Source organism: Poecile atricapillus, chromosome Z (assembly GCF_030490865.1).
Source record: "Poecile atricapillus isolate bPoeAtr1 chromosome Z, bPoeAtr1.hap1, whole genome shotgun sequence".
In the NCBI taxonomy this organism is placed as follows: Eukaryota; Metazoa; Chordata; class Aves; order Passeriformes; family Paridae; genus Poecile; species Poecile atricapillus.
The window spans coordinates 119,395,036-119,410,476 of NC_081289.1; the positions used below are offsets into that span (position 1 = coordinate 119,395,036).

The 15,441-nt window shown below is 50.9% G+C and overlaps 2 protein-coding genes across 2 annotated transcripts in view; both read right to left on the reverse strand.

The window, feature by feature from the left end:
• Positions 1-1,023: 1,023 nt before the first annotated feature.
• On the reverse strand, positions 1,024-9,121 carry DMRT3 (doublesex and mab-3 related transcription factor 3). The gene is made up of 2 exons (XM_058826649.1): positions 8,683-9,121; positions 1,024-1,988 (listed from the first exon to the last, which is right to left on the reverse strand). The coding sequence occupies exons 1-2, from the start codon at positions 9,119-9,121 to the stop codon at positions 1,024-1,026; spliced, it is 1,404 nt and encodes a 467-aa protein (XP_058682632.1).
• A 5,313-nt stretch (positions 9,122-14,434) lies between these two features.
• DMRT1 (doublesex and mab-3 related transcription factor 1) overlaps positions 14,435-15,441 on the reverse strand; it is a 58,558-nt gene continuing 57,551 nt past the window's right edge. The window contains exon 5 of the mRNA XM_058826769.1: positions 14,435-14,577. Within this exon, the coding sequence (XP_058682752.1) occupies positions 14,435-14,577 (143 nt within the window). The remainder of the gene's footprint in view (positions 14,578-15,441) is intronic.

Sequence of the window (15,441 nt, forward strand, 5' to 3'; positions counted from 1 at the left end):
TCTGAAGCATTGGGAGAGCCTTTTGTTTTCTGCTTTCTGTGATTGTAGCAAGCTCTGCTTTCCTCAGCTGAGCTTGGAAATGTCTGCAGTACAAATACAAGAGACCTCAGCTTCCCTGACGACAACTTCTGCTGAATCTCAGTTGCAAGTTTCAAGTCAGGGAAGCAAAACCCAGACTTGGAAAAAGAGGTTTCCCCTGTCTGCAGCTGCTGGAGCTGGACATCTTAACCCCGGCTGAGAACTAATCAGCTCTCTATCTTCAGAATGTTATTTGCCCAGTATAAATGACATAAACCAAGATCATCATCTTAGTTTATTTTTCTAGAGTCCTTAGCATGCTACATTAACCTGACAGTGCTTAATCTGGTGTTCATTTCACAATACACTTCATGCAATTCACAGCTGTAATTGGTTTTACACTGACATTACACATTTCAACCTAGCCATGGGAAAAGAATAACGCTTAATAATATTTCTCTGAAAAGCGTCCAAGCTCAAATGGCACAGAAGCAGCTCATGTTAGTTGCATGTGTGTATTTTTTTCTTCTGCCTTTTCTTTCATTGCAAGGATGATCACTGACATAAGATTATAAGGTCCTTGTTTTAGTCCATTTGCAATTGAACTAGGTTTGCTTGACTTCTTATGTCCTGAGGAGTTCTCAATTATAAAACAGCATTCAAGTATTCTAGTTTAACATCCCCATTTTTCTGAGTTAAGGAACAAAGTAGACCTTGGGCTTCTGTTTCCATTATGAGTCTTCTGGAGTCCCATAATTGGTAGCCATAAAGTCTTCCTTTGCAACACACACTCAGCACTAAAGCCAGAGTATTGCTATTTGGCATTATCCAGTGAAGTGCAAGAAATTAAATAAGTTACGTCTTTATTGCTATAGTACACTATCAAGCAAAGTCACTTTTTAATACAATTGCAAGAGTTTTGTAGAGTACATGTCCCTCCTCTTAGGGGCCAGTAGTTCAGCTGCACTGTGAGTATCGCTTAGCTGTAACATGCCACATGTCAGTCTAAGAAGATGTGTTGAGTATTCTTGAGTCTGAAGAATCAGACCTTTCCTCATATTCATCTTCTGTGTAAATTGGTTGCTTAGACACAATAGGACATCCATCATCAGGAATTGAGATCCTAGGATCTTCTGACGATCGGGAAGGAAGGACAGGTGAGCTTCGGAAAACACTGGCTGAGTTGCTAGAGAAAGGACTGACATACTGTGACCGCAACTGGTACTGCTGCTGCAGTGTCATGGTGTTCCACAGGGTGACGTCGTTGGGTAGGAACGGGCTGGATTGGTTTCTTGCCAAAGTGTTCCTCAGCATCAGCGGGTAGCGTGGTGGCTGAGGGAAAGGGTGCTGCAAAGGTACAGCTAAAGGATTTGGCACAACATTACTGGAATCAGCAGAGAACCTCAGAGTGTCGGGAACCCTAAATGCTGAGCCCACAGACCACTTAGAAGATGAAATAGGATAGGAACTCAGTGTGTGTTCAAAAATATGCCCGTTGGAAGGCAAAACAAGACCATCAGATTCTGCAGAAGTTCTCTCTCCACTGGCCGCTGAAGACCGACTGGACAGGAGAACCTCTACAGCACTCACCAGGTCACCGCCACACCCCTTCAGGATCAACTCTAGCACAGCTGGCTTTTGGTTAGGGAAAATCTTTTTCAAGACTTCAAGTGGGGGTCTGTTTGCTTTCAAACTGAATGGTAAAGAAACTGTCCCAGAAGGACCTTCTATCAGGAGGTGGTTCTGCTCTGGATGGTACTTGGGGCTGTCTGAACGGTTCTCTGTGCTGCCACCATTTTTCTGAACTGCAAAACCAACCTCATCCACTGAAACAATTTCAGGGCTTTCAGGGTTGAAACAACTTTTGGCTTTAGTCATGTCTGGGGAACTCCTTTGGTCTGTGTCTTTGTCACTGTAGGTCTCGGCATTGTCTGCTCCACTTGCATCACCCAAGCGCTCCTCATTCATGTCTGCAAAGAGAAGTCAGAGAAGTTAACAAAAAAAATGAGGCCAAAGGCTTTTACAGAGATCTGAGGATGCTGCCTTCTTAAAGTGAATAGACCAGAACTCTAAGGGGGAAAAAGTACTTTTTTTTCAGAGATCCTGCAAAAAATTAAGGTATCTTTGCAGCATCCCATGAAAATAAAACGGCAAAGGGATAATGTGACCTGATCTAGACATACTCTGTCTCATTCTCCCATGTGCAAGCAAAGAAGCTGTGATCATTTTTCTGCTGCATCAAAAATGCCATATCCATCCTTTCTCACTGGTTACAAGGCAGCAGCACACCACCCAAGTGCAGGCTTTCTCAGAGGAACTTCAGCACTTTCACATCATAATTCCTCACTAGCACCATCTCATTGTCTGTGATCTGAAGAGGGAACTTAGGAGATGAAAATTTCTCTGCAGGTCCAACAGCATTGGTAGAACCACTCCATTATGACCATAGGTTGAAGGTTTAAAAAATCTTCAAATAAATAAATGTATTCCAGTTCTGGAACCATAAAAATTGGTTCCTCACACAGCAAGAATTGCAACTTTTCCTCCAAACCCTTAAGCATGTCTGACACCTTGTCCCATCCAAGCACATATTCGAAAAGTCTGGTTTGGAGAGGACATCTGGAAGACATTTGGTCCAACATCCCCTTCAAACTGGGAACAGCCTTAGACAAAGAGCATGTTGCTCATGTCCCTGCTTAGCTGAGTTTTAAATAACTTTGGGGATGAGGACCCCACAGCCTCTCTTAGCAATTGTTCCAGGTATCTTGCTTTCTGTGTGCTCAGCTAAGAAGGTTGAGAACTGAGTATGGAGCTGAAAACAAGCCCATCGACCATGCTGTCTCCAGATGGACACCCAAAACTCTCTGGTAATGCCTGACCAAAGTACAAAATCCTTTGAAATATGACTGCTTGTCAGCAAGAAGAAGGGAAGGGAGCTTGCTTATGCAAAAGGAGGTCAATATACTTGCTTGAGATTGTTCATTGTTATTTCCCAAGAATACAGTTCTGCTGCCTTTCCTCCTTGAGCACAATGGTTATACTCTTGGGAGGCTTCAATGCATGGGGGGAGGATTGCTGTCCAAGCTGCGGCTAACGGAGTCTACTTTAACCACACAGGGTAGTGCTTTTGAACACACAACTGGAAAGGACTGTCTGCAAAAACCAATACAACTGTTTGGTTGGTTTTTCAAGCCCCTGACAAACATCCCAACTAGACAAAGTAGCTGTAATAAGCAAGCAAAGGTTCCTAAAATGTCCTGATGATCCCATATGCCAAACTGAGAATGAACCAGTTGGAGTTGTGCAAGCACCTGAGCCTCACTGCTCACCATCTCCTGCCTTCCTCTCACCACAGGAACAGGCAGGGCATCTTCACATCAGTTAGTGGGTTAAGTTTAACATTTAACAGATCAGCATGAAAAAAAGACTATTAATGCAATTTATCCACTAGAGAGAAAGAAGTCAGGGTCTGAGCAAGCCTGAGCTGAGCGAGAAGCTGCTATGCTCACCACCATGGGAGCTATAAGTAAAAGAAGAGATCCTGGCAGAGCACAGCCTGACAGTGTGAGCATGGCAAAGGAAGGTTCTCCTCATGAGAACAGCTGTAAGTGGCAGAAACGATGGGCCATCCTACAGAGATGTGGGATGCTGCTCATTTGGGTTGTGAAAGGTACGTGTGTAGCTGAGGAATGCAGATGCTTTTACAAAGACCTCACTCCGTTTAGCAGTTTTGCAAACTGGTTTTTACACTGATTATGCTGCCTTTCTTGTGCGAACAGAGTTCCAGATTCTATACAGAATATACAGAATATATATGTTCTATATGTATGTTCTGTATTACAGAGAAGGCCATGTATGTTTCCTCTTTCTCATACGCTCAGTGCATCAATCTTGCTTTAGCAGCCAAAGCAGAATGCAGGAATTGTTTGCCAATAGAAAACTGGCACATGTATCCTTTTGAGGAGGTGCTAAGACATTGGCATAGCTCATCCATTATTGAGAAAATGTGAGACTAACGTTACCTTTCCCTTCTATTCCCTCCACTATGCATTTATTACAAATCATGGTGAATGGATTATTTATAAATTCAAGGCTTAGTGGGCAGTCTGAGGGCATACAACTATCTTGTCCCTGTCTAGACAGAGTTAGAGAGGCTATTTAAGGAAGATGATAACCCTAATTTTCACATAAATAGACTGCACTCTGGTGACCAATATTACAAAACGGACTGAATGCAAGGAGAACTTATGTCCTCATACTCACTTTTGCACTGTATTTTCATGGGATGAAAACATGTTTATTTAAAAAAAAAGAAAACACAAGCAAACTAACAGACACCTTCAGATGAGTTAACGTACCTCTAACATACTCCCTGATCCTTACAAAATGTTATTTTCATATTATTTCAGATTTGCTTAGTTTTCTGTACCCTTAAAAATATCCTTATGAGGCTTGCCTAAAAATTTTTCTTCAAATTCTGAAAACTTGTCTCACTGAATTTTGCATCTTTATCATCAGGAGACTGCAGAGATGCTCTTGGTCTTAGCTTTTGCACAGTGGTAGTCTCATACAGCACAGGTCATAGTGACACATCTCACTGGGCTGTTATACTCACAGGGACAGACCTGGAAAATGAGATTTCGATGATTTAAATCGAAGTGCTGTTATTAACACATGGATAATTACCCTCTGGTGGCTACCACTGAGTGTGGAGGCTGCAGTATTTTTCCCTCTGCCTTTTTGAGAGCATTTCTGCTGCCGGTGTCAGGCGGCTCCACGCCCGAGCTGGGGCAGTGCGCGGTGTCACAGCCCGGCGCTGTCGCACGGCAGCTGGCCACTCACCTGGCCGACCCTCGGGGCTTCCGTCTGCTGAGCTGTGTTTTAACTACTTTAAACATCCCTTTGCCCGCTACGCTGAGGGCTCGGGGAGGACCAGGTGTGCTCCGGGGACTGTCCCCAACCCTTCGTTGGAACCGCCGCAACCGGGATTTTCGTCTGTTTAAGACTGGCATAAAATAGCCATCGTCAAATACACAAAAATTTGTGAAGATACATTGTAAATATCCCTTTGTGCACACTGAATTGTAGGAATATTGCATGCATGTATTAATTGCAAATATTTGTATTTTCAGGTACAAAAATAATTCTGTATTTAGAACGTACCAGCTAGTGTTCGTCATCAAAGATTTTTCTCTTTTTACAATTCGTAAGTTTCACATGAGGATATTCTAGGCTTTAAGAACGAAATGTCATCAGACATTTTTTACGTTTGTGGGGGTTTGGGTGTTATATTTTGCTCTGTGTGAGCTGAGGTTTTTTCCTGTATTTTTGGTGGTGGTGTGTTTCTGGTGAGGAGGGGTGTGTGCTTGTTTTGTCTTCCTGTGGGATTTTGGTTTTGATTTTGGGAGGGTTGTTTCTTTGTCTGGCTCTGGGGTTGGGTTTTCTTGGTTTGGGCTTTTTTTGGGGGGAGGGAGGTTATTTTGGTGTATGTGTGGGTGGGTGGGGGGGTGTTTGTGCGTTGTTTTTTTTTTTCCCCAACACCTTCTATTTCAAATTGCCTGCATTTAAGTGTCCAGTTTGTGATTCCTGGGAAGATTAAGGAAACTATTTTCCTACTGATATAAAAGACAGGGAGTATTCATCAATTAATACGCATGCAGAGACACATACCAATCCAGATCAGAGAGCAGTGAAAATACAGACACACATAAAACAGGACAGTGTGAGTACAGTATATGCATTTACAGTAAAACACAAATTAATAAATAAAACTGATACGAATTTAGCAAAATATTTACCCCAATTCTTCTTTACTATCTATACGTTAATAATCATGAGTCAGATGTTGTAAAGGGGCCAAATAAATAAAAAAAAGAAAAATAGATAAGAGGGAAAAGCTGTTCTCAAGTTAATAACTTGTCTGGAAAACTTGGTCTAATATTCTGGAACCAAATTTGCTTTGTCAGTATACCCACTGCTGACTCCCTGTTAAAGAAGCTTGTTCTTTGATTGTTAGGACAGCTTTTTTTGCAACACAGATTTTCTTGTATCTCAAAAGTACCTGCTGTTTTCCTTAGTTGTATTATTAGGAAAAACTGATACCAGAATTAGCATAACTGCACAAAAAGCTAAGGTTATGTTTTTGGTGGGGGCTTTTTTGTTTGCTTTGGGTGAATTTTTTGGTTGGTGGTGATTGTTCTACTTTTTCTGTCTGTTTGGAGGCGTGGGGTGTTTGTTAGCTTGATTTGGGTTGTTGGGGTTTTGTTTTGGTTTTAATTACTTCAGACTTTCTTCCTTATATACGATGATCTAAATACTCTGTAAGAGACTAATCACTGCTCTCAAATTAACACAGAAACAGCTGTGCTGCATTAAGAACCTGGCTCTGAAAATATCAGATGACGAATATAGCATTGTATTGTTTACAAGTTTTGAGAACTACTACTGAGAAATGTAAAACACACTCATGTGGACAAGGAAAGTTCACGAGCATGGTATCAGAAACAGGAATCATTCCAAATTAGCAGAGGCAGATGCAGCAGAGGTAGTTTCAGAACTTTGTAACTGTCCCACTGAAATGGCCAATTGCAGCAGGAATAAAAGCAAACAGATCTGATTTTACCATATATCGGGAAATATCCCTTTGGCAGTGAAAAAACTTTTCACGAGAATAACGCCCTCAGGGAGGAAGAGGTTGTGTGTGTGTTCTAGAAACCGGGTAGACAGGAGGTTGGTTCATCCTCTGTTTTTACAGCAATTTTAATTCAGTGAATGGAAGGAGAGGAAAAGGAAAACCCTGCCGCTCAGAGCATGCAGTATATAGTTGGAAATAAGCAAGTTGTACGGTTAAACAGTGTCTGATGGAAAGTGACAGGAGGAACCTCTGAGGAGACCGTTTTCCTCTTTGCTCTCATCCACACTCGTGTTCATAAAAGGTGGGGGAGAAAAAACCCGTCTGTGACAATCAGGGACCGGGGACCACGCGGGTGAGGTATGCATAACCAGAAAGACTCCCTGGTGGTCCCGGGGAACCCCGGTCCCCACGGCCCGGCCTCAGCACGGTGGGCAGGGGGGCAGGCGCAGCACTGACGGCCTTGATTTACGAAGATCTCCATTATGTTGTTTGTTTGTTTGTTTTTTCGCTCCGTAAAGCTGTTATCAGAAAGTGCTGACTGGCTGGCAAGGAAGAATTTCTCATCAATACACTTTGATTGTATTTTGCAAACAAAATGCCTGCTGCTGGGTAACATTTCACTTGAGCCTGACCTTCCCCAAAAGTTATTGCTATCAGATTCGATTTACACTCTCCTCCCGTGATTACTGTAATCTTTTAAACCGGGAAGTTCATACATCAGGGTGAAGGAAAGTTGAGCGTGCAAGTTAATATCGTTCCTATCCGACAGATTTATATCGTGCTGGCGGATGGGAACTTTCATTTTCTCGAAGAAGCAAGACGGGTTTTTCCCCTTCTCTCCCCACCTCCTCGGCCTTACCCCCAGCCACCTCCACGCAGGGAGGAGGCCCCGGCCAAGCCGTGTGTGCAGAGTGGAGAGCATCCGCGCCGGCGGGAGGCTGCGGACAGGGGGAAATTTGGGAAAAGACTCCCATACCCGGCCGTGGGGAGCGGCCGGCGGAACCGGGCCGAGATGCGGGGAACGGGGCTGCCGGAGGGCAGGCAGGTGGTGCCAAGGGCCGGAAAATGGGAAGCGGGTCGCAAACCACCGGCATGCCCGCCACAGTGTCGGACTCAGCCCTGCCGCCGCCTCGGGCCCGGGGTGTGTCTGCTCCGGTGCTGGAGGAGCAGAGCCGCATGCTGGGGCCCTGGTGGACGCCTCCGTGGCCGGACGGGCTCCATGGTGCACACGGGCCCGGGGGGCGGGAGCCCAAGGTTTGCCATTCCCGTCCCGGGGAACCGCGTAAGATTTTGTCACAACTTGTCAGCGGAGCGCACTGGGCTGGCAGTGGCCTGCCTGCCGAACGTCCCTGTCGCGAACGACTGTCAGCTCCCGCTCAGACAATGGACGGAACGCGACAGCGTTAGTTTTGCCTCCAGAAACGTGTATTACCGACAGGTCACACTCATAAGGCGCCCACTGCAGGCGGTGGTTTCAGCACCCCCGACCTGTCGCAAGCCGGACGCGACCCAAAGGGACAGGCCTGCGCAGGAGGACTGGGTTTCCCCGCTCATCCCCTGCCACCATCCCGCTCTTCCGCCTCCTGTCGCCGCTTTTGGTCCGAGTGTGCAGGTCTTGTCCTGGACGAGGTCCCGCAGCCCGATGCCCGGGGTGCGGAAAGCCGGACAGCGACTGCAGCCCGGGAACGGGACCGGGAGCAGCAGAAAGACATGCTGCCGTGATCCACACGGAATGCGGCCCGTTCCCGGCCGAGCTGGGGAACAGGCCCAGAAGCGGCATGTCGGGGAGCCAGTTGGCAGCGGTGACGCTCGCCTGCACTAGTGTCGGTGGACGCCATTCTGGCTAGGGAACGGGCCGGTCACTGTGAGGCTCCACGCTTTATAAGAGCGGTAAAGTGCACCCGACGGAACTCCTGTCCCTTCCCACGGAGCCCGTCGGGAGAAAGGGAAAGCCTTTACTCGTTCCGGGCCCATTCCCAGCCCTCCCTTTCCCTCCTGCCCCAGTAGCGCGGTGCCCGGCCCGGCCTCACCTGCCTTTGGGAGCGGCCCCGGGAGCGCGGGCGGCGGCTCGGCGGCCCAGCGGAGGGCGGCGGCGGCGGCCAGCTCGGCGGGGGTCCGCGGCGGCGCGGCGCAGGGCGACGGCCCCGGCGGCGGCGTGGGGGGCTCGGTGTTGCCCGGCGGCCCGGGGAGGGAGCGCAGGGAGTCCGGGAGGAGGCTCTCCAGGCTTTCGTTGGCCTGCTGCCGGCGGAGCGCCACCTGCGCGGCCATCACCCGCTGCCTCTCGATGATGAGGATGCACTTCTCGCAGGTGCAGTCCTTGAAGCGGCAGTAGCGCTTGTGGCCCTTCAGCCAGGACAGCACGCCGTGGTTGCGGCACCGGGCGCACTTCGGAGTCCGCTGCAGCGGAGCCCGCGGTGGCTGCGACACCGGGCCGCCCATGTAGAGGTACGGGGAGCCATAGCCGTTCATGCCCGCGGGAGGAGCCCAGCCGGCTCCGGGGCGGAGAAGGCCTCAGCGAGGGCGGGCGGAGGCCGGGGCGATGGAGGAGAGGAGGTGGGCGGCTCTGCCCGCGGGCTCTGCGGGGGGCGCGGCTCCGACCCCAGGCCGGCGGGGAGAGGCACCGCCCGCCGCGGTAGCACCGGCGGGCAGAGCGCTGCCGCCGGCCGGAGCGACACTGCCGCTGCCCGAGCCGCCCCGCTGAGCCCAGAGCCCCTCAGCCCGCCCCCGCCCCCCGCCCGCCCCCACCGCCACCCTCCTTTCCCGGCGCTGACAGGGGAATGGAGGGAGAGAAAGATAGAGGGAGGGAGGGAGGGAAGCGGGGGGAGGTGGGGGGGCCTCTGCCCCGCCGTCGGGGCGCCGGCGATGCCCGTGCCGTGCCGACGGGGATCGTCCCCGAGCGGATAGGGACCGCGGCTGTTGTCACCTAGCCCCGGCCCTTCACGCCTTGCCCCCCCGAAGGCACTCGGGGCTGAGAGATGAGCGGGTCCAGGAGGTTTCTCTGCGGCGGCCCCGCCTGGAAAGCCCACGGGACACTGGGTCCGGCGGCTCGGTGTGGCTGCTACCGCCTGTGGCCCAGCGCCGCGAGGTAGTGGCAAGGGGCCGAGATCAAAGTTTTGCAGCTGCAAAAAGCTGCTCTGAGCAGGGGCTGCCCGGGACCAGGAGCTGCCCACAACTGCGGAGAATCGGGCTGCGGCCGCGTCCCCGCCGGATCGCACCGCAGAGCTGGAGAGCCGCGATAGGCACCTGCCCCCGTAGGGTCCGCTGCCTCTCCTGCATCCCCCGGCAAGACAGCTACCTAAACGCAAACGACGGCTATAGAAAGGAATGTGAAATTCACGGCAAAGTTCAGGTTGCTTGAAACTGAAATGATAATGTCTGATGCAGCGGGCTTGTAGTACGCAGGAGTGGGTTTCTCGCTGAAACACGGGTATTTCCCGTGGCAGCGAGAACGTTTGATACATATGTAATATATTGGTGGGGAAAAAACCAACCAAACAAAAAGAAAGTTATAGGCGTTTTGGCTGGGGGGGAAACAAATTTACTGCAAGCGTTCATCTGCCCGTCCGCGGGCGGGCAGGGGCCGCTGCTTGGACCCGAACCCATTTCGTTGCCTCTTCCCAGGCATCTCTCCACCAAAACCGCTACACGAAATAAAGGTTTTAGCGAAGCTACGTAATAACTAAATCAGATTTAAAACTCAGAAGCATTTCGCCGCAGAGAATAAAAGGCACAGTGTATGCTACGAAGGTATTTCCGTGGTATTTCATTACTAGGTTATTTTCTCATTACTTTTCTAGTGATCTTTCTCTCCCGGGCCGTGTGCGGGGTGTGAGCAGGTTGAGCACTCCGCCTGTAAATCGTACCGAGCCAGGGAGGTGAATCGGATCAGATATGGGGAACAGTGCATTTTCTCGCAGCGCTAGTAGAACATCTTTTTTTTTGCTGCCGGGGTGCATGCACTGAACCCTACAGCTCGCAGCTGGCCTCCCCCGCAGGGCCTCTTGCACACTCGGGAGTCCCCATCGAGGGGAGAAAAAGAAGCGAACGAAACATTCAACTATCACAAAATTACGTAGAAGATGATGCGCACCCAACCCTTGGAAATCCGTTTCCTCAAAACGAAGAAACGGGACGCAAGTGTCTGTGGGGGTGATGATGGTGGTGGAAAATCCTATACCTCCCCACTTGCTGGAGAGGGTCCTGCGGGGCGCCTCCGCCACCGCAGCCGGCCGGGCGACTGTCAGATCCCGAGCCGAAGTGCCCGGCACGGCGGTAGGCTGCTGAGGGCCGGGGGCCCCTCTCTCGCTTGGCTGCACATCGGGAGTTTAGGTTGAAATACCCGTTTGATATAATGCTGTAATCCTTTTCTCATATTTGATGGGAACGGTTTCCATGTCCTAGTATTTGACAACATCTATCCATAGGGCCAGATTCGTATTTATGTGAGCAAAACGTCCCCTGCCTGAAAGTCCATTGTAACCCAACACCTGACAAACCCGGTTCCCATTTCTGCTCGCCGAAAAGGTTTATTCAAGCACATAATGGGATCCCAGCAGAAAGCTTTTCAGACGAAGTGGCGATGGTAAACTGCGCCACATGAACTCCGTTTCCAGGGCTATTAAGCTTTTAATTGCAAAATAGCAGAGGAAATTTCAAGGTGACAATGAGGTGCTAGCAGTTAGCGCCCAGAATAATAGACCGAAAGAGAATGAATGTGCGAAACATATGCTGCAAATAACGTTTAGCGGAAAGGGACCGGCTCAGCCAAAGGGCCAAAGAAACCCTGCCGACCGGGCAGGGCGGGGGACGGGCTAGAAGCCGGCCCGAATCCGCTGGCGTTTCGCGACTTTTCGATATAGAGCCATCCGGCGGACTCGGCGCTACTGTAACCGGCCGTGAGCCGCGTCTCAGCCGGGCAGACGGGCGGCCGCAGGTCTGCCCCGCCGTTCCCCACGTTCTGCGGGACGGGGAGGGGGTCGGGCCAGAGGGAGTGTTCGCTAGTGCTTGCACTGCTCTAAACTAAGCTTTTTTTTTTTGGGGGGGGGGGGGGGGCATTCGCGGGATGCTGGTCACCGTTGAGCGAGTGCGAACGGCAAGATTAGTTCACCTCGCCCGAACTGCTTTAAGACATTTACCCGCGTTACAGGGAGAAGACAGGAATAAATTAGGCACGATTTCCAGCTCGGAGAGTGACTCTGGAAGTCTCTGACCGTCTGCGTTGTCACACAGTAAGGAAGAAGAGGAGGAAAATGCCAGCCCTGCTGGGCTTCGTGGTGGGTCACACTAGAGCGAGGCAAAACTTTCATGGAAGACTTCGAGGAAAATATGAATTCCGCACAGGGTCATGCAAACTAGCAGTCAAATCGGCCTGGCGAAGGGCGCGGAACGAGGAGAAGCGTTAATAAAGCTCACTGCTTACCAACCAGCTAGAGATACTTGGGAAGAGGGCGACTTGCAGTGCTCTGAAAAAGTAAAATAAAAACGAACAAAACAAAACCACACCCCCAACCACGAAACCCCCGAGCAAAAAAGGGATCGTAAACAAAACAGCAGCAACGAAGAAACCACTCACAAACACAGACAAACCAAACAAAATCCCACCAAATCCCAATCCGCCCCAAACCCCAAGAAGCCTCCGTGAAAAGTCTCCGTGCTCCGTGCACAACCCCGTCAGCTCTGTTCGGAGGAGTCCCAGACATCAAAACGCGGAACGTCCCGGACCATGCAAATAGACAGCACCCAGGGACAGGCCAGGGGAAAGTGCCAGCGGCGCGCATCCTCTCCCCGCGGGGCCACGTCCTGTCACAGGGCAGCCGAGCCGGCCCCGCATCCACCTAGGGCCAGCACTCCCAGCTACAGCCACTGCCTTCCCACAGGAGGCACGGGAGATCGCCCCGCATCTCCCCACTCTTGGTGGGGTGGGACATGAACTCCTCGGCCATCCTTCATCGGCGATCCTTTCCACCGAAGTTCCCTCATGGCTGAATTTGACGTACTCTGCAAAACTTGGTGCTCCAGGCAGGATTGCCCTAGTCTTCTGAGGGACGCTGTTTGTTCTCCCCGTAACTTACTCTCAACGCCCTTGTCACCAACCAGATCCCACACTGGTCTGTTTAAAGAGCATGGCTTTTTTCCCCCACTCCCCGTGCGCCACAGCGGGGCAGATCCCGCTTCGTTTGTCCCCAGGGCTGTTCCCCGCTCAGCTCGGCAACCAGAAACAGGCCCAAGCCACCAGCAGCGTAAGCTTCTCCCAGGGCATGCAGCGCCCGGCGCCGCCCGGGGCAGGCCACCCTGACTGGCACGGCCGCCTCCCCCGGGGCAGCGAGGCGGCCCCTCGCTCCCGCAGCGTGCCCCGAGCAGGGGAGCAGCCCCTCTCCGCACCAACACGGGCCGGGAGCACCACTCGGGACAGGCAGGTCCCCGCCGCGGCGCTGCACCCCTCGGGGTGCCGGACAAGGGAAGGGTCGAGAGGGGGAGGGAGCCGTGAAACGTTTTCCAGAAATTAAGAAGCTGAGGGGTTCAGCAAGGCCTGAGGACTGACAGGTGGAAGCGAGCACCCGCCTCCGTCCCGGTCCCGTCTGCCGTGCCCTCCGGGGAGCCGCGCCGCCGACACGGTGGCGACAGCGGCAGAAGGGCACGGAGCCGCGGGAGCAGGCTGACAACTGTGATAAAATGATCTTCCTTAACTAAACTCGTAAAGCACTGGGCAATAAAACTCAATCTTCTGTAAAATCCAATTAAGTCATTATCTGACTGATTGTATCTTTAATTGAAAACAGAAGTGACAGTAAATTTCTGTGATATATCAGGATCAATCGATACCGCTATACGATTCAGCCTCAAGAAGTGATTTATAATGTCAAACCTATATAGGTAACTCCACATTATTCTCTCTAAAACCACTGGTGGATGAAATTAAGAGTAAGTGCATTTAATAAAAAACAAGATGGTCAGGTTATTGATTACAACAGATGGGGGTGAAATCAAATAGATGTTTTCAAAGCAGAGAGCGAAGAAAATACAAGTAATTTCTTTTTTTTTTTTTTCTGTTTTAATACAGCTCACCAAATATACACACAAGAAAATTCAGTCATCAATAACATTTTTATTTCAGGTACAGCTGCAACTACAGAGAACAATGAATTTTTCTAGACTAGTTTCATTTCGGATTGGCTTTGGTAACACGAGGAAAGAACACCATAGCCCATTTTTAACGAAATAACAAACGCCAAAATTCGTGGCAACTCTTAAGGGACTTACTTACTTGCAGTTTAGACTGCAATCTAAGGCAAGGCACTGAACTGTAATATGCAAAATATGTTAATTTGGCGACACGAGAACTCCCAGACCAAGCAGCAGCGTTAGCCTGTAAGGAACCGTTAGGAAGACATAACGGGACGATGTTTCCCAGAGATGAGTTACCGGCCCCGGCACAGGACTCCCGGTTATCTCGGCTCCCGCTACCCCGAGCGGCGCGCTGCCCGCGTTCCAGCGACGCTCTGGCCGCCTGTGCCCCGACGGCGGTCCCCCGTCCCTCAGACGGGCGGCGGAGGCACCGCGCTGGCTTTTCGGCGGCAGGATGCGTCAGCCGGCCCTGGCGGCCGCGGGGAGGCCCCACGGCCGCCCCCGGGGAAGCTGGAGTCCCGCCCCGCACCTGGGAAGAAGAAACCAAACACCCCCCCCCCCCCCCCGCCCGTCCCCCGCAACCCCCAAGCAGAACAAGCAAACCGAGAACGCTGCTGCTGTACCGCCCTGCCCCGGGCGAGGGCCGCCACGCCGCGGCTACTCGCCGCCCTCCTGGACGGGGCTCATGGCGAAGTTACCGGGCTGCGCGGGGGGCTCGCACTCCAGGTCCCCCTTGGTGCTCTCGCTGCTGCTCGACAGGCACCCCAGGCCGGAGTCCTGGCTGCTGGGCGGCGAAAACACTGCGAGTGAGGGGAAGAGAGAGAAAAAAAAACAGTGCCTGAAACACCCCCTGGCTCTGACTAGGGGAGACACAGAGAGATCTTCTCTCTCCGGGAAGAGGGGCTAGGAGTTAGCTGTTCCCTCGTTCATGCTGAGGTGCTGGTCTCCCTCCTCCCGCCAATACGAACAGCGAGAGTAACGACGGGAGGAAAACAACTCGAGGTCTGGGGGCTGTATCCCTCCACCCACAAGGAAGCTACCTGCCTACAGACCTAAGGCCCTGCCTCGGGCAGTCCGAGGCTGAGGGCAAATATTACAGAATTTAAAACTAATGCAGTCCTAGGAACGGTTGCAACATAGCAATTTGCAGTAGATACAAAAACCAAGTAAAAGGGTCTCTGACCTTCCTAACCTTAGATGAGTTGAGATCCACCCCCAACACTCCCTTCCTGCCTACCATGAATATAATTAAGGGGAAGCTGCAGTGGTAATTTCTCTCCTCATTAACTTCCTGATTGGTTTCAGGCTCAGGATTCCAGCAGCCGGCAGTTTGTCACCAATTCCAAATGGCCAATCGTTAATACTAATGTTTGTGTAGCTAACTGCCAGCATCTGCCACGGCTTCTTGTACAACAATAATAGTGAAAGGGTAACATTAGTGCTTCCCGTGTTAATTCAGATTCTGTTCATCAATAAGAAAATCTATGATGTAATTAGCAAAATGCATCGGTAGTTGAGGCAGTTGGAGGGAAACTAAATCACAGCAGGAGCTCCATGAGCCCCTGACACCTTTATCATCAATACTATGTTCTGGATTTTACTGTTCAGTGTAAAGTATTACCAGCCTGTGGTCTTTTAAAAGAGAATATTGTTTACGGCCACTT